This window comes from Macaca mulatta, chromosome 6 (genome assembly GCF_049350105.2).
Source record: "Macaca mulatta isolate MMU2019108-1 chromosome 6, T2T-MMU8v2.0, whole genome shotgun sequence".
Taxonomy (NCBI): Eukaryota; Metazoa; Chordata; class Mammalia; order Primates; family Cercopithecidae; genus Macaca; species Macaca mulatta.
Genome location: NC_133411.1, coordinates 42,244,128 through 42,265,495, shown reverse-complemented (window position 1 = coordinate 42,265,495; position 21,368 = coordinate 42,244,128). Strand labels below are relative to the sequence as shown.

The 21,368-nt window shown below is 36.4% G+C and overlaps 1 protein-coding gene and 1 long non-coding RNA gene across 5 annotated transcripts in view; one reads left to right on the top strand and one right to left on the bottom strand.

The window, feature by feature from the left end:
- C6 (complement C6) overlaps positions 1 to 21,368 on the top strand; it is a 76,503-nt gene that overhangs the window by 47,684 nt on the left and 7,451 nt on the right. For all 4 annotated transcript variants that reach the window (XM_001087355.4, XM_078004692.1, XM_015139954.3 and 1 more), the window contains 7 exons: positions 9,185 to 9,351; positions 10,674 to 10,899; positions 11,792 to 11,963; positions 12,260 to 12,371; positions 15,905 to 16,037; positions 17,010 to 17,198; positions 21,048 to 21,138. In XM_001087355.4, coding sequence (XP_001087355.3) covers positions 9,185 to 9,351; positions 10,674 to 10,899; positions 11,792 to 11,963; positions 12,260 to 12,371; positions 15,905 to 16,037; positions 17,010 to 17,198; positions 21,048 to 21,138 — 1,090 coding nt within the window. The remainder of the gene's footprint in view (positions 1 to 9,184; positions 9,352 to 10,673; positions 10,900 to 11,791; positions 11,964 to 12,259; positions 12,372 to 15,904; positions 16,038 to 17,009; positions 17,199 to 21,047; positions 21,139 to 21,368) is intronic.
- On the bottom strand, positions 814 to 21,061 carry LOC114678775 (uncharacterized). The gene is made up of 3 exons (XR_003730299.2): positions 18,355 to 21,061; positions 9,613 to 9,714; positions 814 to 1,451 (listed from the first exon to the last, which is right to left on the bottom strand). It is a non-coding gene; the product is annotated as an uncharacterized LOC114678775 (long non-coding RNA).

Here is a 21,368-nt window from a genome sequence, read left to right as displayed (position 1 = left end):
TCTGCTTTATTCCAGTCTATTCTACACATTTTTATGAGAGGAATCTTCTCTATGGAAAATCTTATTCATGAAATCTTCATACTTGGAACATGTCAGGTTCCACATGGCCTTAAGCATAAGTTCCTGTCCTTCTCTGCATAGCTAATCTTTCTGCAGTCTCCTAAACAGGTCATGCTCTCTCCTAGGCCTTGCCATTATAAATAACTCCTTCCTCTCTGTAAAATTCTATTTCCTTAGTTTGCTTGATTACTTAGAATAAAGGGAAGCAGAATCACAGAAATTCCCAAATTTGAAGCTTACCTTCTCATGGCGAAGACAGACAAGAAACAAATAAAATATAAGATTTACTGTAATAATAAATAGATAATTTTAAATACAATATCAGAACAGATAGTCTACATAGACATGACTGTGTTATGCATAAGCAAAATGAAAAGAACTGGCTTGACAACTGCACATTCCTATTATAGCAAAGAAGAAAAAGAGGGCACAAAGGTATATAGAATGCAAAACAAATAATCTGGTAATATTAACCAAAATATAGATATAGATTCTCTATAAGTTTATCATGTAGTAGAATAATTTAATAAGAATATGAGTTCAATAAATCAAGAACTCAGAGATAGATTAAATACAAGAATTAATTAAAACAGATTTCAAAACTGAGGTACAAAAACAAACATTGAGAAATATAATCATTATAATTATAAATAAATTATCACAATGCAAGGACAAAATATAATTCTTTAAAAATAAAATTAATCAAATTAATCACATACAAGAAAGATATCAAGCAATCTCAACACAGAAAAATATTATTAAAGAAAATTTAATGGAAATGGAATGACAAATGTAATTTAATATGTGAAAATTAGTATCCATGAAAAAGAGATCCCAATAAATGAAATAGAAAAACTGTATTTTTAAAAAATGCTATATAAGAACATGTCTCTGAAATAAAGGAAGAAATTTTTCTTGATTATATATATTGGAACTATTGTTCAAATATGCAACTTCAAGACAAATTCTAGAAATACATTATTAAGTACTATTGGAAAAAACTATTTATAAAATCCATGCAACAAAGAGGTAAATAAAAAAGCAATTTGAATAATTCAGATGTTCAAAGTTAGGATATTTTAATGGAACTTAACATAGCTTTATGATATGGTTTGGATTTGTATCCCCTCCCATATCTCATTTTGAATTGTAATCCCCAATGTTGGAGCAGGTCTCTGGTGGGAGGTGACTGGATCATTGGGGCAGACTTCCTCCCTGCTGTTCTCGTGACAGTGAGTTCTTATGAGATCTGGTTGTTTAAAAGTATGTAGCCCTTTCCCCTTCACCCTCCTCCTACTACTCCAGTCATGCAGGACGTGACTCCTTCCTCTTCACCTTCTGCCATGATTGCAAGTTTCCTGAGGCCTCCCCTGCCAGTCTTCCTGTACAACCTGTGAAATGGTGACCCAATTAAATTTCTTTTCTTTATAAATTACCCAGACTCAGGTAGTTCTTTATTGCAATGCAACAATGAACTAATATACTCTCAAATTCCTATTTCTTTTAAGTGATAAAAAGTATAAAATTGCCAGTGAAATGTAACCCAGTCATTCTGGGTTTCAGTTTTCAATTTTTAGTCAAACTCAGGATTCCCTCACTCTTCTCCTTTGCTGCTTGTCAGGGATAATTTAAGAGCACGCATGTGTGTGTGTGTGTGCATGTCTGTGTGTATGCATGCACATGCATGTGCATATGCATATGTGTTGGGGAAGGGTGGACAGATAGTATCCTAAAGTCACAGGAAGAATGAGACCTTTGTTAGCATGTTTCTGTTTGCCTTGGCTAGCCTCATCTGATAGGTCATTTGCCTCCTCTGGTTCTCACAATCACGCACTGGCACCTATTGCCAATGTTGATGGTCCTGCCTTAGCTTTCGGTTACTAGATTCATATCCTTAAATCTTCCTCACCAAAAGGCCAGGCCCTGTTTTGTCTACCACTCTTTCTCGAGACTTCCTCACCTTCTTCAGGCTTTAGGGAACCCCTGCCTGCGTTTTCTGCACATCACAGTGAAATGTGAGGGCTTTGAGACTACCAAGGAACTACTTGCTTGCATGCCATGTTGGATACAAAAGATTCTCTACAAAACTTGCCATTCCCATCCTACTACTTGAGAAGATTCAATGTACATGAGAGGACTTTGAAAAGTTTGAGAGTTCACGGGGAACTGGAAGTAAAAGATAAAAATAGAAAATATGAACTTTATTTATCAAAATAAGTTTCATCAAATTCAAGACTCATTTGTTAGTGATGATGCCAGCCATCTAGTCCATCTGTAAAGAACTGAGAGTCCTAGGAATTTAACTTCTGGAGATTGTAAAAATGCAATCTTCTTTACATTAATAACTGAAAAAAAGGGTGCCCTTTAATGATATTTTAAAGATATTTTAAGATTAGAAAACAAAAAGAAGTCAGAAGGAGTCAAAGAAAGACTGTAAGGTGACTATCTAATAATTTTTCATCTAAACTCATACAAAATTGCCCTTGTTTGATTAGAGGAATGAGTAGGAGCATCATCACAGTAGAGAAGTAGTCTCTGGTAAAGCTTTCCTGGGCACTTTTCTGCTAAAAGTTTTTCTGTCTCAAAGCACTCTCATAAGAAGATGATATTATTCTTTGACCCTCCAGAAATCAACAAGCAAATGCCTCGAGCATCCCACAAAACCATTTCCATGACCTTTGCTCTTGACTAGGTCATTTTTGCTTTGGCTGGCCCACTTCCACCTCTTGGTAGCCATTTCTTTGATTGTGCTTCGTCTTCAGGACCATACTAGTAAATCCATTTTTCATCTCCTGTGTACATTTCTTTTTAAAAAGTGCTTCAGGATCTGATCCTACATGTTTAAAATTTTTATTGAAAGCTCTGTTTTTGTCTGCAGCTGATCTGCACACAATCGTTTTGGCAGCTATTGGGTGGAAAGTTTACTCATCTTTGATTTTTCAGTTATGATTGTGTAAACTGAACTAATTGAGGTTATCTACAGTGTTGGCTCTTGTTCCCACTGTTAATCATCAGTCCTCTTCAATTAGGGCAGGAATAAGGTAAATTTTTTCTTCACAAATTCATGTAGATGATCTACTGCTAGGAGTTTTCAACATTATTTCTTCCCTTCCTACAATGAGTTATGAATCTATTAACTGCTGATTGCCTTGAAGTATTGTCCACATAAACTTTTCCTAAGACATCAGTGATTTCACCATTCTTCCACCCAAGTTTTACCATAAATTTGATGTTTGATCTTACTTCTATTTTAGCAGATTTCAAGTTGCTCTGATAGGGACTCTTTTCAAAGTGATGTCTTATCCCTCTTTGTGCCTCAAACTTGATCCTATTTAGCTATGTTATAATAAGTTAGTATGAGTTTATTTTTGTGCAAAAAATTTGAAAGCCATGCATTTTCTTTTCATAATACACATTTTCCATTAACTTATTGAAGAGCCTCTGATGAGCTTCTATCAAACTTCTGCTTGTCAAACTATTCTTTCCAAGACTTTCTCCAAAGTGGTAGAATCTTAGGCCTGCACAAAGGAATCCACCAAGTCTATATTTTAGTTACCACATGTCCAGTATTCCCCCATTCTCCCAGCTGCTCAAAATCTTTTCTACTTTTGAGAAGGAAAATGGCTATCTTATACATTTTTTATCATTCTGTGGTTGATGTTATAAATTCTATGATTCTGATCCTAAAATGTTTGGCTCTTGATATTTTAGTTCAAGCATTAAGATCTCAAGAATTCTTTTTCTCTCTCAAGAGCTTGGCCCTTAACATTAAAATCCCTAGCCTTCAAATCTATGATTTTTGCTAGATTTATAAAAGTGTACTTGAGATCTAAAAAGACAAAATTTTACTCTTTTTCTCTCTTGATTCTCTCCAGCCTGAGGCTGTACATGTAGAAAACCCATGATTCAGCTTCAATTATCAAAGAAATAATCGAAATAAAGAAAATATAAAAGCACATAAAAATTAATATTAAAACATTAATCCAATAGATAAATATAGAGCCCAGGAGTAAAGAAACAGTGAGCAAAGATGAAGCAATGAGAAATAGATTCATTTACTATATAAAACTAAGACTAAACAACAAGGGGAATAATTATTGTGTTTTTCTGCGTTGCTTAAGTGTTTAATATGCTAAAGATGTAATAGCTAGTTTGAAGTGACAAAATCTTGAAATTGTAATTTTTAGCAGACAGTCCAAGAAGCCTTACCTGATTACCATCTCTATTGTTGTTCATAATTAAGGTTAGGTGCCCTCATATACATACTCACTACAACTTGCATTCACAACATCATAGCACTCATCACACTGTATTATGTTTACTTTCTATTTCCTCCATGGTATGCAAATTCAGGACCGTGGTGTGTTCTTTATGTCCTCGTACCATGACTTCGTACCATGGTACCAGACTTCGTACCATGTCTGGCACATTATAAATGTTTAATAGATGTGCTCAATGAACACATGAATGCTTGAAAGAATAAATGAATGGAAAATTAACATTTATTGAACTCTTACTATGCTCCAGGCACTGTCCTAAGTGTTTGTGTGTGTTAACTTCTAATTCTCACAAAACCCCATGAGACTGGTATAATTATTACCACCATTTTGTAGATGAGGAAACAGAGACATAGAGAGGAAAAGAATGAATGTGTAAGTGAATAAATGAGTACTTCTATTTGGCTTGAGCATAAATTTGTGAAATAAAGCTGAGAAAGTAGGTTTGGTCCATATCAAACAGGGCTTGTATGCCTTGCTAAAAAAATTAGACTTAATCCTATTAAATATTGTCACTATCCCACATATGATCTACAGAATGTTAATAGGTGCTGCATGTGAAAAGGGAGTTCCATCTTTAAATTGAAAAACTTTTTGAGTGTAACAGTGTTTAAGAGGATTTCTCAGAGCTTTTAAAATTATAAAGAACATTGTAATTTTTTAAGAAGCTGATATACTGTGCAGTTTTTCCCTCAAATACCTTACCAAGAAATTAAGAGACTTACTGTTGAGCAGAACACTTTACTGGATTGATTCAGTAGGAAAGCAGTAAAAATTATTAAGTAGGAAAGTAAAATGTTATTTATAGAAATTATTTATTGCTGTGATGTATTAAGTTCATTGCATATCAACTAAATTTTCAGGCTAGATTACATTCAAGTGTTGGCTCCACTGTTGATTGGCTATGTAATCAACATCAAGAGTTTAATCTTTCTTCTTGTAAGTACATTAAAAATAACAATAGTATTTACTTATGCTTATTGTGAGAATTAAATAAACAGTCCATATAACTGGATGAGGACAAAGCGTAGCCTATACTAACTATTCAATTCATGTCTGCTATAACTATTTTGTGGTTGCACAAGTGGCATGTAGTAAAGACATATAATATAGGAAAATTGGAGTTGAAATTGTAAAATAAGCAAAAATATTGAATAAGCACTTAACAAAAGAACATATTTTAAAAAACAATAAACAGGAAAAGATGATAAAGATAACTGGGAATCAAAAAGATAAAATTAAAACCATAAAATGCGTGAAATGGTGAAAAAACTTAAATTAACAAGGATTGGCAGTAGAACTTTACAACCTGCCGTACACTGCTGGTAGGAGTATAAATTGTTAATATCATTTTGGAAACTATTTGGCAATATCTACTAAAGTGAAACATAAATGCACACACACATATTTATGACTTAGAAACTCTACGAATAGGTGTGTACCAGCAAAAATATGCACAAACGTGGAGCAAAAAATAAGAAAAGCCTCATTATTCATTTATTGGATACAACTCATATGTCTATCAAGAGTAAAATGAACCAATTACGATATGAATTCACTACTGCTGCAAACAAGATAGATGAATGTCACAAACATAAAACTGAGCAAAAGAAACCAGGCACAAAAGTGTACATGTTTTGTAATCTTACGTATAAAGTTAAAAATATGCAAAGCTAATCTATAGCAATAATAACAAAATTGGAGTTTGCATTTGGGGATGGAATAATGACTGGGTAAAAGCATGAAGGAGGCTTTTGGGTGTTGCTAGAGTTCTATTTCTAGGCGTGGGCAGTGATTATATGGGTGTGCTCACTTTTTACGAATTAATTGAGCTGTATGCTTAATGATTTGTTTACATTTCTATGTCAATATTATACGTCAGTATAAAAGTTTACTTAAAATATAAGAAAATACTAGACTGGAATCAGGGCTACTTAGGAAACTGAGTTAATGTAGAGGAATTTAAGTGAGAAAATATCAAATATGGACCCCAGTTTTCAGACTGTAGGAACAAGAGGACATTGCAAAGTTAAAGACTATTGCAATAGGCTCCAAACTGGTTTTTCAATTACCCATTGCTACCCAGATGACACAATACTGCTGATATTCCTGAATCATTTTAAATCCCCACTTCAAAACCTTTCATTGTTTCTAGGAAACGTAATTGTTTCTAAACCTGAAGAATGAAGTCTAATTTCCTTGACTTTACATCCAGATTCTCTCAGTTCTGCTGTTCTTCCCTGTCCCCAGACCTTCCACTTCAACTCAAACTGATGACTGTATGTGCTGTCTCCAGACCATGGCACATCTTGACTCCAGGTCCTTGCTCATGGTGTGCCCATGGCTTAGAAGGCCATTGTCTCCCTAATATTAGGGCCATGATCTCCCTAATAGGAATCAGCTTTCCTTCCAGGAACACATCAGTCTTCCTTCAGAGCGCCATCCTCCCTAATTGCCAAAGATGACAGAATTATTTCACTTTCCTAACTCATTAATTGTTCATTGTTCTTACCATTGAGTAATACTTAGCAAAAATTATTTTATTGGTCTTTTTAATTTCCTTTCTTTTCTTCCATTTTCCCTCCTTCTCTCCCTCCCTGCCACTTTCTACCTTCCTTCCTTTCTTCTTTTCCATCCTTTTTTACTTCTCCATAGTCTTGCTAATATATTTATATACCTATTCCATATACTCACTGAGAGTCTGAGTTCTTAACATGATATTTGATATTTATCTGGGCCTGACATATAGAAGATTCTCAACAAATATTTACTGATGACAATTTGCCTAAAGTCAAAGACACAGACACATTGAAGAGCAAAACACACACGAGAACATAGATTTGCCTATTTCTAACCCTAAACTAGTTCAAGTAAATCATTGGACTTCAAACTTCTCAAGTCTGTAATTATATCATTAAAAATTGTTGAAGATACATCACTAATATGTATATATTTACTAAAGAATTGTATAAATGTATTATTCAAAAATGTGCATTAAAATATGCAAATATAAAAAATGGAATTTTTTTTCAATAGCGCATATGGAACAAACAGAATTTTTATCTTCCTCATAGTGGTGGCTGCACACACTTAAAAACAAAATTCAGGCCGGGCACAGTGGGTCACGCCTATAATCTGAGCAATTTGGTAGGCTGAGGTGAGCAAATCACAAGGTTAGGAAATCGAGACCATCCTGGCCAACATGGTCTCTACTAAAAATACAAAAATTATCTGGGCCTGGTTGTGGGTGCCTGTAATCCCAACTACTCAGGAGACTGAGGCAGGAGAATCACTTAAACCCAGGAGGTGGAGCCTGCAGTGAGTTAAGATCGCTCCACCGCACTACAGCCTGGGATATAGAGCAAGACTTTGTCTCAAAAAAAAAAAAAAAAGAAGGAAAAAATTTAAAAAGTTCATTGATAAATCCATATATTACAAAAGTTTCTTGAAATTTTTTACATGCTTTTGGTCAGCTTTGGTATTCATCTTATGATGCGGCTTCTGAGAAGACTGTGTAAGTAGAAATATTCATTCTGTATTTTACTAGCTTTTTTTCTTTTGTTTGCATTATTGGCATTATCTTCAATCTGCATTTTCTTTCTGGAATCTTTTTAAGGCACTTGTTCACTTGTAAGAGTAAACCAATGGAACAGTAAACAGATTTACTCTTTCTTCAGGATCCCATTGCCCTCACAGATAACCATTACCAGTGTCAATCCGTTTATGAAATACATGGTATCAATCTAAATACAAAATAACATGACAAAGCCACTGTCAGTCTGTACATGATATATTGGCAAACTCTAATTTCGCTTCTACTTTTATATGAAAAATAAGTATGAAAACCTCTAAAATTTTCATTGTATACCTTTGTTTTGTTAATCCTTATACCTGTGTTTTGTTATGCACTTCACTTTAAAAGCAGCCATACTACTTTCTTCATAGGAAGACGATTTCATTATTTTCTAATCATTCTAGACTATTTTACTATAGAATTTCTGAATAGTGAGGGCATAGCTAATTCTTACTGATAGACATCAAATTAATGCCACTAACTATCACTCATATCACTAGTCTTCTTTTTATTTGCTAGTATTTCTTACTGCAATTCCTTATTACTCAGTCTCTATCCCTGTTAATTAAAGTTACCATTTGGTTAGGGGAAATTGTTATGGAAATTTGTATAAAAGAGTTGTGCTATATACTTTAACAGTAAATGTCATTGTGTCTAAGGAAACATTGTGCCAACTCTTAAACTGATGGTTAATTTTTTTTCTATGTTAGTTGTGCTTTCACCTCTGTCTTTAAATCTAAAATCATTCTATCATTTTTTCCTGTAATTGGAAGTTTCACCGTGACAGTCAATTGATTGGCTATCAGAAGTCATGTGACTTATTTTATTCTGGGCACCCAAAACATATGTAACGTAAGTCAGAAGCAAGGGGGTTGACATTAAAGAGTAAGGGGCAGAGTAGTCAAGGACTGGGCTGTAATTGCATCCTAGTCCTGTCTCTTAGTAACCATGTGTTCCAGGACAAATTACTTTTGACTTCAATGTTTATAATAATAACTACTTCCCAGGGTTGTCATGAGAATTATATGAGATGTGTGTAAAGTGCCTGGCATCTACCAGATGCTTAATAAATGGTAGCTGTTAGTACTGTTATTATTATTTCTGTTATTAAACTCCCTACAGGAAGGAGGAGTGTTCTTTTACTTTTTCACTTGGCTTACTTAATGGAGCTACATACTGTACCATCTACTTCTCCCTTCTGTACAAATAGGCTGGTTTTTTTTAAAAAAAAAAACTAAAATTAAATGGGCATTTTTATTGGAACACCTTGCAGGTTCATTTTTGCAGGGAGCAGAGAAATCCATATCCCTGATTCGAGGTGGAAGGAGTGAATATGCAGCAGCTTTGGCATGGGAGAAAGGGAGCTCTGGTCTGGAGGAGAAGACATTTTCTGACTGGTTAGAATCAGTGAAGGAAAATCCTGCTGTGATTGACTTTGAGGTAAGGGTAAAAATTATTCCAGGTAAGAGATCTAAAGTAGTTCTCTAGTGGCCCAAATTGCACATCACACAATTTATTTTCCATTTTCTTCTCAGACAATAAAAGAAATGTCTTTCTTTAGTATTCATGCACAACGTACCTTTTTAAAATGTTAAATTGCATGTCTATTGCTTTCGCTGTTAACAGTACAGTATTTAGAATTCCTAGCATGCATGAAACACCAGGAAATGGAACTTAGTGAATAAAAATGCTCAAACTTGCCTTGAGTAGTACTTATTTTTCCATGTATACAATAAATCTGGTTTCTGCATTCTTCTTGCAACTCCTTATTTGATGAACACTCCTAAGTCTTCATTTGTAGCTCTGTGAGATAAATGAGATTTTAGATCCATTTTACTTCCTGTTTCGATTACTATTGATTGAATTTACCAGTTTTGTATTTGTTGTAATTGCATTAAAAGGTGATATTTATTATTTATGGAATGCTTTACCCACGTATCAGCCATATGCCATTTAGAACTTGTTTTCCCCCAAACATTCCACATTTTTAAAAGGCCTCCAAAGAAGCTATTATGTTCATTTCGTTTAAATGAAGATGAAAGAGTTCAATCATTATGAAAATAGAATCATTTACATGCAGCATGAAGATGTATTGAACTCTACAAGTTATGGGAGAAAAATGAGACCCAGCTGCCCTTCCGGGTACTTGCAAGTCATATTGCACTAGACGGTCATTTCTTTGAGGTTTTACGATGTTAATAAAATGAGCCCTGATTTATCATTAGCCCATTATTTGTTACTGTAATTCTTCCATTCATCCTACTGGCAAGTTTATTTCTTCATTTTCTCCCACTCCATATTTTCTCATCTAACTCCAACAAAAGCCAAAACTGTCCCTGGAAAAAAAAAGAACATGGAAAGCTTCTCTTATCCTCTCTAGATTTTTTGTTGCTTAAATCAAATTTAATAAGGTTTCAGCAGAGCAGTAAAGAGTTGCCAAACTCTTGGTCACCAATCTCAGTGCTTTGATGCATGCATAGAATACTTAATAAATAACATAACATACAACCAAGTAAGCAACACCTCCCATGTGACTTCCTTCACAGTAAAATTGCAGGTAAGTGCCATATACATCACACCGATCCACAGGTAGAAAGCTTTTGCCTACTGGTTCAACAGGTGCCAATACTATATTCTGCAATAATCCCTTTGAAGTGTAGAATTTTCCGGCTTTCCCTCTCATCTCATGAGAACTGGGCAGTAATGGCAACCTATTACCAAAGTGGATGTGACTGGACCTCCTCTCTCCCATTTGCTTCTAGCTTGCCCCCATCGTGGACTTGGTAAGAAACATCCCCTGTGCAGTGACAAAACGGAACAATCTCAGGAAAGCTTTCCAAGAGTATGCAGCCAAGTTCGATCCTTGCCAGTGTGCTCCATGCCCTAATAATGGCCGACCCACCCTCTCTGGCACTGAATGTCTGTGTGTGTGTCAGAGCGGCACCTATGGTGAGAACTGTGAGAGACGATCTCCAGATTACAAATCCAGTAAGTATCAGGAATCTATTGTGAGGTAGATACGTTTTCCCTTCCAAAGAGTATTCTAAATTGTTCAATTAAAAAGAAACAAAACTTCTATCAGCAGCCTCCACCTTGTACAGGCTCAGAGAGAAGATAAACCTGCAAAAAGTGTGAATCTCAAGTGTAACCTACCAACTATGTGACCTTGGGAAAGTTACCTAGTTTTCCTATGCCTCAATCTGTTCATCCATAAAATGAGGATAACACCAGTATCTATCTAAGGAATATGAATATATTATATAAGTATTTGTATATCAAGAGTACATGCACAATGCTCATAACATAAAAAATCAAACATAACATTAAATAAAATATATGATACTGATATTATAAGCCTCTTATGTATTGTAATATAGAAGGAGGATGACTTTGTAATAAAAGATGAATTAAGCCACAACAAAAGTTTTCATACAGGACTAAGTAATGCTCACAGTTACCTCAAATCCTCCTTAGAAACAGGGTAAGGCATGGGAGTAAGAATGTATTCTACTACCTTTAAAAATGTAATTTAATATGCATCCTATTAAGAAGATGTTCATGTTTATACATATATGAGTGCACATTTTTAAAAGGTCTCCAAAGCAAAGAATAAAAAGGTTTGTTAACAGTTGAAAATAATTCATAATGGTTGCCATTTGTTGCCATTTTATTTAAGTTTATGGGAACAAAGTCTAAAAGGAAATCAGGCAATGTATCAGGCCCCTTCCACAGGTAATTTCTTTTAATCCTCAGAAGAACCCTATCATATTCCACAAAGGAAGTTACTCAGCTAAAAAGTGAGGAAACCAGGTTGGCCTCGCTTCAAAACCCAAATTCAGCTGCACCATGATCCATGGGGGTGAGTCTTCCTTTGTTCCAGATGCAGTAGATGGACACTGGGGTTGTTGGTCTTCCTGGAGTACCTGTGATGCTACTTATAAGAGATCGAGAACCCGAGAATGCAGTAATCCTGCCCCCGAAAGAGGAGGGAAACGCTGTGAGGGGGAGAAGCGACAAGAGGAAGACTGCACATTTTCAATCATGGAAAACAAGTAAGACTGGGTAAGGGAAAAGAATGGGTCATTTTGCCCTAACTCTCAATAACATTGAGAGTTCAAATGGTTATTAGTCTACTGCTAAGTAAAGAAATAATTAGAACTTTACCTATACCAACACAGAATATTAATGAGCCATTGGGTCTGCTGCTGTGCCTTTTTCTGTGTGTAATGTTTTCTATTTAATACATATATGTATGTAATGTGTACATATGTATACACAGAAGCATATACACACATGTAAATGTGTGTACATACATACATATACACGCATATTTATGTTTCCCTTTTAGTGGACAACCATGTATCAATGATGATGAAGAAATGAAAGAGGTCAATCTTCCTGAGATAGAAGCAGATTCTGGGTGTCCTCAGCCAGTTCCTCCAGAAAATGGATTTATCCGGGTCAGCATCCTAACCCTCATTTTTGATTTATAGTTTTAAAAACCTCAAAAAGTACAGATTGTCTTTTAATTAGAGTTACTGTTTTCCTATTCAAATAATCTCCTGTTGACTTTAAAAGTACAAAATAATATTTAGAAACACTTTGCCACTCTTCCATCTTGCATTTCCTAGAGATGTCTTCATAGCCAGTTGTTAGACTAAAGGATAGCAGATTGCTTGGGTTTCTTGGAAAGATAATAGAACTTCAATATAATATAAGACTGTATGACTTGTGAGAATTTGCAAGTAAGATCTGGCTATTTCAGAGTCTGAGCAAACTGATACCTTTACCTAAGGAATGTTTAGAGAAACACACTAGACTGGCTATAATCATAGGAGGTGTTTGTTCTGTATTGTTTTATTAGGTTAGAAACCTGTAGAGTTCTTACGCAGTCAAAACCATTTTCACGTACCTTTAAGTTTCAACTTTTTTTACTAAGTCACAGTATGTTTCTATGACTTTTTTAAAAGCTGAATACTTTTTGTCAAACAGATCTACGCCCTTAGACATAAATTGTTCAGGTGATACATGATATCTAAAATTGATCACAGAAGACATGCTCCCTATTTCATTTTACCTTTCTTAAACTTAGTAATATCATTACATTAATCTTTTCCCAACTGTATCACACTTATGATAGAAGATCAATAACACTCAATTCTCTAAGGTCAGCAAATAGTTTTATTCACGGAGTATAGTCTAGGCTAATGTATCTTCCATATTCACTTATTTTTCTGCCCATGCATAAGGACCATACATTAAAGTTTATGGGGAGGAAATATTTCAGAGGGAGGTAATTTTAATTAGTCTTTACTCTAGAAAAAAGGTTCTCAAACTCAACAATGCGCCAAAGGACCTGTTAAAACACAGATCATTGGGTCTCACTCCTCGAGTTTCTGATCCAGAAGGTTTTGGGAAGGGCACGGAAATGTCCATAGCTAATACATTCCTAGGTAATACAGACGCTGATGGTTTAGGAGCCACACTTTGGGAACCAATTCTTTTGAACAAGAGCCATCAGTCTATGGCCCAAAGGCCAAATCTGACCTGCCACTTAAAAAAATAAAGTTTTATTTTTATTGAAACACAGCCATATTCATATGTTTACATATCGTCTATGGCTACTTTCATACAATAACGGCAGAGGTGAGTAATTTCAACAGATGCCACATGGCCTACATATGACTATCCAGGCCACTTATAGGAAAAGCTTGCTGGCCCCTGCCCTAGAACATTATCCTTAAAATCACATATTGGCAGATCCAGATACCAAAATAACTTAATCTATTTATTCCGGTTGCATACAAAGACCATTAAAATTATTGACATTCTCATTTTAAAAACGCACAAAGGCTTTCAACAGTGATGCATTATTCTTCTAACTCATTTTATAAGGTTAGATTATATATTCCCATTTTCATGGATAAATTCATTTCTTATTTTATTTTGCTCTTTACTAAAGTCCTGGTCTCTATCTGGCAATAGTTTTTACTCAAATGTAATAAAATTTTATTTTTTCCTAATAAGCATCTTCTGGAATTTCTAGTGGCAAAATGCCCCTTGTATAGATTCAAATAGAGGTAGATATGCCTAATTCCAAGCTAGAGCAATGATGTTATTGCACACAAGTATGTTTATTTAATGAGTAACAGACAAGTCCAACCTCTGTAGGCAAGTGACAGGGACTTTTGGCAAGGTTTTTTGTTTAGTCAGTCTACCAAATGTACTTCCCTAACTTTGATTATTGCAACATACACTTATATGTTACAAATTCATAAAAAAACAAGAAATACAAACAAAAGTTTAAGGCAATAATTTATTTCAGAAGAAATGCAAGAAAAAACTGTGCAGCCTTTGAATAAAACATCCAAATCATTAGTCCATTTCCCTTGGAAACAAAGCCATATCAGTAATAACCAGCAGTAGAATGGTAGTTTTGTATCCAAAAAATTAAGAATCTTCTAGGAGACAAGTTTAACCATATGACCAAGTAAACATAAGCTGACAATTAAGTTTTCACCGCCCTCAAGTTCCCAGCTTCGATTATCAGAGAACAACTGCTTAGTCAATTCTTGGTACTCTTACCCCTCTCAGTAAAGGAAAATTGTATTGCATTACTAGCTCCTTAAGAAGGATAACGTTTTGTATTCTTTCAGCAAAGAATTCAGGCCCATATAAAGATTTATGAGACAGAGATCTGGTTGTGGAGTTGACACTAAAGGGTCAGGGCTGGGGCTGATAAACGTGATAAACACTATAAAAATAGAGCCTTGCATGAGTTTCTCTCAGAACTGAAAGGACGTTGTACCTCATGAAACCAGGGAAATCGAAGATTTTTGCAAAGGATGGTCTAGTTGAGCTGGGTCTTGAGGGGAAGAGAGAAGGTGTTGAGGATACAAGGAACAGCCACGTGGAGACATGGAGGCATGAAAAAGAAGTTTATGTTCAAAGAATGGCAGGGTTTTGCTTTGCTAGAGCATAGGTTTTATGGGAGGAAATGGCAGGCGGTGAGGGGGGTAAAGTAAGTTAAAATAAATATTCTGATCTAAGAAGTATAAGACTCACTTTACCTTGAAAATTGTAGTGAACTACCCCCCCGCCCACCACCCCTGGCAACATGATAGTAGTTGTACAATCCATTAATTGGGAAAATATATAATGACTAGTGGGTTACTAGGAATTGAGTAACAATTTTAAATGATCTGCACTCAGTCACAATAGCAACTGCTTATGTTTGCTTTATATGTAAGATATATTATTTATTCAGTTTATAGTCACTACATAGTGAGCATATGGTTTTCTATTCTAGCAATAGAAGGACATCCCATATATAAAGATTTTTAGTTTCTTCTTCTTTTTTTTTTTGTTTGTTTTGGGGATTTTTGTTTGTTTGTTTTTTGGTTTTGGTTTTGAGACAGGGTTTCATTGTGTCACCCATGCTGAAGTACAGTGGAACAATCATGGCTCACCACAGCCTCAACCTTCTGAGCTCAAGCAATCCTCCCAGTTCAGCCTCCCAAGTAGCTGGGACCACAGGCACATGCCACCACTTCTGGCCACTTTTTTTGTATTTTTGTGGAGACAGGGTTTTGCCATGTTGCCCCAGCTGGTCTCAAACTCCTGGACTCCAGTGATCCACCTGCCTCAGCCTCTCAAAGTGTTGGGATTATAGTCATGAGCCACCATTCTTGGCAGGGGAGCAAGTTTTCAAGTTAAAAAACAAACAAACAAAACCCTAATCAATTCAGGGAGACAGACTGGAAGAATGACCAGTTAAAAAGTTACCCTAGTAAGAAACAATAAATACCATGAAGAAAAACAATGATGGCAACGGGAAGGAGAGAACTTTAACAGGTTTTCAGAAGTAGAAATTGAGAGGACTCGGTGACTGAGTAGATCCAGAAGTGAAGGATAGAAAGGCTCAGTGTGAGCCTAAAGAGTTAGAGAGTGTTATTCGTAGCATTAATAATTTCTGGTTTCTGCTTTAATTAAGAATGAAAAGAAACTATACTCGGTTGGAGAAGATGTTGAAATTTCATGCCTTACTGGCTTTGAAACTGTTGGATACCAGTACTTCAGATGCTTACCAGACGGGACCTGGAGACAAGGGGATGTGGAATGCCAACGTGAGAACTGGGCAAACAATTTTGCTTGACAACTTTACAGAATGAATGTGCCCAATATAAAAACAGTAAAATCACATCCTTAGATCAATACATTTTACTCATTTTTAGTAACTCTGGTGAAAGAGTTTGTGAAGCAGGAAATAAATAGGAGGGCTCATTTGCTAAAACTGGATTTCCAGATATCTCCATACTTCCGTGTTCCTGCTCCTACATATTACTGTCACACACACAGGACTGCGAAGTATGCACTTCGCAAGAAATCCGGGAAGTCGGCAAGTTGTATCTAACCACAGATATCTGCCTTGCCCAATGTTCAAATTGACGCAAATTGCTGAGTCTCAAGAAGATGATATTTACACTCTTTATGTATCAGAAATGGGAATTTGTGTAAGACGCGATTTTGTGTAAGATACAGTTTTCACCAAGACACTACTCCTTGGCGCATGTTCACATTCTTTGCTGAGAAAGAGTGAATAAGCTTTAGGCTCTGCACATATCTGTGCTAGAGTAAAGTAAAAACCAAGGTTCAAATAAGGCTTGAATGGGACTCCAAAGACTTATTTTGGGGCACCATGAAGCAGAGTTGAGACCAATGTCAATTAGAATGCCCATCACTCTGCATCACTCACAGCGTGGTAACTTGCATTTGGAGAAATCCACTAGGGATAAGAGAAAAGAAAGTGTTTCTTGAAAGGAAAAGGGCCCAATGATTTCATAAAAGTTGGATGTGTCTGGAACCAGTTCTTTAGCAAGGGAACTTCAGATAATGAAACTAAAGGGAATTTTTCAATGAAGGGTCTGAGGGAAAGCCCAGGATTCTTATCCCCCAGGTTTTCTGATCAAAAGGAGGCACCACAGTTGAACAAATGCTGTAAATCTCATCAAAATCACCTCTTTGGTTGCATAAAATTTGCCTAAATTTGTTGTTTATTCTGTTCCACTAAACACATATGAAATGTTGCTCTCTTGCAGGGACAGAGTGCATCAAGCCAGTTGTGCAGGAAATTCTGACAATTACACCATTTCAGAGATTGTATAGAATTGGTGAATCCATTGAGCTAACTTGCCCCAAAGGCTTTTTTGTTGCTGGGCCATCGAGGTACACATGCCAGGGGAATTCCTGGACACCACCCATTTCAAACTCACTCACCTGTGAAAAAGGTGCGTAGCAGCTCAGTGTTCTGGGGTCTGATAAGGTGGTGCACCCTGAGATTGGTAGTATAGCCTCTACAGCCATTCTATGTCTTAAGCACTGAGAGGCTAAATAAAACACAAGTTTAGACAGTGTGGATCAAACAGCAACTATGCAATGGCTCTGCTAATTCCGTAAGCTCTTTGCCATCCTGCCTCCTTTATCCTCTTCTGGCCTTTTATGATGTGTGAAATAAAGGGAGAAAGTTAACCTTTTGAAAAACCTTAAATAAAATTATCAGTAAAAAGATCTCATGGAAATTAGTGAGAACTAATTTTGTGTAAGTATTGTGTCTTGGTTTCACTAGACTCCTGATCATAATAATAAATTACAAGGAACATAAATGTCAGTGGAATGAATGTATGTGGAAGCCATAGACTTCAGAAAGTTAAGATCTTTTGGACACCGTAGGCAGTATCCTCATCAGAGCATATGCATGCATGTGCACACACATCCCCTTAGATTAGAAATTAAAATTATAATCCAAACTGAGAAATAGGAAATGTTTCATTAAAATTATTATTCAAACTGAGAAATAGGAAATGTTCCACCGCTAGATAAAGGAAACACATAGCCTATTTCATATACTTTCTCTCCAATAATATTGACAGAAAGACCAATGCAGGGAGTCACAGAAAGAGAAAGACAATCGTAAATAAAACCGACACTGTGAGGTAAAGACAGTTTCAGGCAGGGAAACATTATTAATTATTTCAATGTGAAAAAGTTCTGCTTCATAAAGATGTGAGATGCTACACAGTTACTTTTTCCTTCCTCCCAGACCTGGACTCCTCCAGTAGCCCTTCAGAGGATCCTCTTGCCCTGAGCGCTTTACAGACTGTGCAGTATTGTTGCTCTTGTGTTGGGAGGTGTGGGCAGCTGAGTCCCAGCACTGCTTCAACCTGAGGCTGATTGGAAGAGCAGATTCCTTGCATAAGATCATTGACAATTTCAAACCTGTAGCGAAAGAGCAAGGCTCCGTGCCACTTGAAAACTGATTGATTCTTTTTGGAAACAGTGTATACCTTGCTGCTCCTCCCTGGCCTAAATGTAGAATTACAAAGGGCAAAGAGGCATAAGTAAACAATATCACCACAATGTAAACCATAGTAGCTAAAGCCTTACCAGAAGGATAGGTCTCCAAGTTCACGAGAGTTCTGGGCCAAGTTTCACCAGATAGCGTGGGGGTAAATAGAAGGAAATGAAAACAACTGTGAATAAGAAAACCTAGGAATTTTTTATATCTTTATTTTTGCTTCTAACATGAGCCACCTTTCCTTATCAAGCCTTCTACTTGATAAGCTAAGAGGAGGAAGAGTGAGCTAAGCCTCCAGTTCTGCCTTGACGATTAACTTGCTCACGAGGTCCTTTTGGTTCTGGGGATGCCTGAATAGTCAGATCCGGATCAAAAAATTTTGTTTCATTCAATAGACTCAGGAGTTTGGCTCTAGGTCCAGATTCTCTAGGTGGGCCTCAACATGAGCAAAGAAACCAAGGTTCCCTCTTTCATAAATACACCCCCAGTGTCACTCCCTCTATTTTCATCCCCCTCCCTCACCGACATGCTATTCAGTTCCTCATCTTAGTTCAAGTGTAATTTCCTTACGAATCCTTCCTTACCCTTCCCATTTGGAGTCTTTATGGTATGTGGTCTCCTGAAACCATGTTCCCTTTCTTCAGAATACTTGTCTCAGCCCTTAATTATAAATCCATTATTATAATTATTTGATTAATATCTGTATTCTCTTTCTTTTTTCCTCTCCTTTACTCTCCTCTCCTCTCCTCCACCTTTCTTCCATCTGTCCTTTCTTTTTTTTTTCCCCCACCATAATGTCCTAGTGCCTAGAATGTCATGCAGGGATTAATACCTACATTTAGGAGCTGCATTTCTCCATTGATTCTTGTAAGAAAATCTGACTTGCAAGCCATTCACATCCACATTGCTAAATCTAATGGACTTTTTTTTTTCCTTATCTTCTTTGACCTCTCAGCAACCTTCAGCAATGTTGACCTTCTGCACGTATGTTCTTTCCTTGGCTTCATATTCTTGTTTACCTCCGAATTTCTGGCTGTTGCCCTCTATTTTTGGCAGGCTCCTGCCAGTGCTTGGACATTAATCACTGTTCGTTTCCCAAGTTTTGGATCTGTACTCTCCTACTGAAGAATCTCACCCACATGCATAGCTTCAGTAATTCCCCCATAGACTAATAACAGATTTAAATCTTTAGCACATACTTCGCCACTGAGATTTAGACATGAATATCTAAATTCCTATATATCTACATTGTTTGGATGTCTTAAAGATACCATGAATTCAACATCTACAGAGGGGAACTCTTAATTCATCACCCTTCCTTCCTAAAACTAAGCATTTTCTAATATTTTCTATTTCAGGTAAGGCACCAATGTATATTCTCTTATGCAAATCAGAAACCTAAGAATCATATAATTGGCAGCTCTCATAACTTACCCACAATAGATAATATCACGTATTTTACCTGCTAGCTGTGTCTCAAGTTTATCTACTTTTCTCCATTTCTACCTCTGGAACCTTGGTCCAAATTATCATCCTCTTTCACCTGAACTACCACAATAACCTCATCGATTAGCTCCCTGGAGCCCTATTGACCACCATGCCTCTTCAAATCCATTCTCTGCACAGAAGCCAGAATTAATTTCTTTTTTTCAAAATCCAGGACTGATTTTGTCACAACACTCCCTGCTTAAAACCCATCAGAGACTGTCTACTATTTATAAAATGAAGACAAAAACCCTTCAAAGACCCTATTAGTCCCCCACACAACCTACCACACACGTACCTCTCTGGCCACATCTTGTTCCATGCTCTTGTTTTTCAGCACTTCAACCACACTGGATTCTTTCAGTTCCAGGAAACTCACAAGCTGCCTCCCTTTTTCTTTTTTTCTTTTTCTTTTCTTTTTTTTTTTTTTAAGACGGAGTCTCACTCTGTTGCTCAGGCTGGGGTGCAGTGGCACCATCTTGGCTCACTGCAACATCTGCCTCCCAGGTTCAAGTGATTCTTTTGCCTCAGCCTCCTGAGTAGCTGGGACTACAGGTGCATGCCACCACGCCCCACTAATTTTCATATTTTTAGTACAAATGGGGTTTCACCATATTGACCAGGCTGGACTCTTAACTCCTGACCTTGTGATCTGCCCGCCTTGGCCTTCCAAAGTGCTGGGATTACAGGCATGAGCCACCATGCCCGGCCACTGCCTCCCGTTTGAACATTTCCATACCTTATGTTTCCTCTGCATTGAACAGCCTCACTTTTCTTTCTTCATTTTACCTTTTCTAATCTTTCTAGCTACATCAATTTTTTTATTATATGCTTCTCTTTAATAGCACTAAGAAAGGCAACAATTCTGTATGTATATTAGTGTGCTCATTTGATTAATGTCTGTCTGCACCCACAAGACTATTAGCTTGGTGAGCCCAGGATCTGGGTCAGTTTATGCTCAATCTACTCTCTCCAGAACCTTACAGAGTGTTGGGAATATCATGCATATGCAATAAATATTTGAAAAATAAATGAACAAAAATTTCAACAGTTCCATTTTCTTTAGTTATCTGAACATAATAGCAATTTTAGGTTGGAAAATGACACCTCATGTGCACTGGAAAGGACCTTTCAGATGGAATATTTAATGACAATGTATTTAGAGAAGCCAAAATGAATGTTCCAACTCCAAGAGATAAATATGAATCCGTTACCACTGCCTCTTCTCTGAATTCAAGCTTATCACTTAGAATCCATGCTGTGCACTGTTCTTTTCTCCTTTTTTCTTTTGTTTCAGATAGTCTAACAAAATTAAAAGGCCATTGTCAGCTGGGACAGAAACAATCAGGATCTGAATGCATTTGTATGTCTCCAGAAGAAGACTGTAGGTAAGAGATACCCTACAGACTGTGTCTGGAAATTGGGAAAACCAGTCTAGTGTAAGAAACTTGGTGGAAGAGCTGAGCTTCTTGAAGCACAGACATGAAATAAATGAAATTTCCACATAACTGATATTCCTGTGCTCTGCTGAATTCCTCCTTCGCCATTAGGTAGCAAGTTTCTTAATTATCTCTCAGCCCAGTTCCCTGTTTAAAATGAGATTGTTTATTTAAACAAT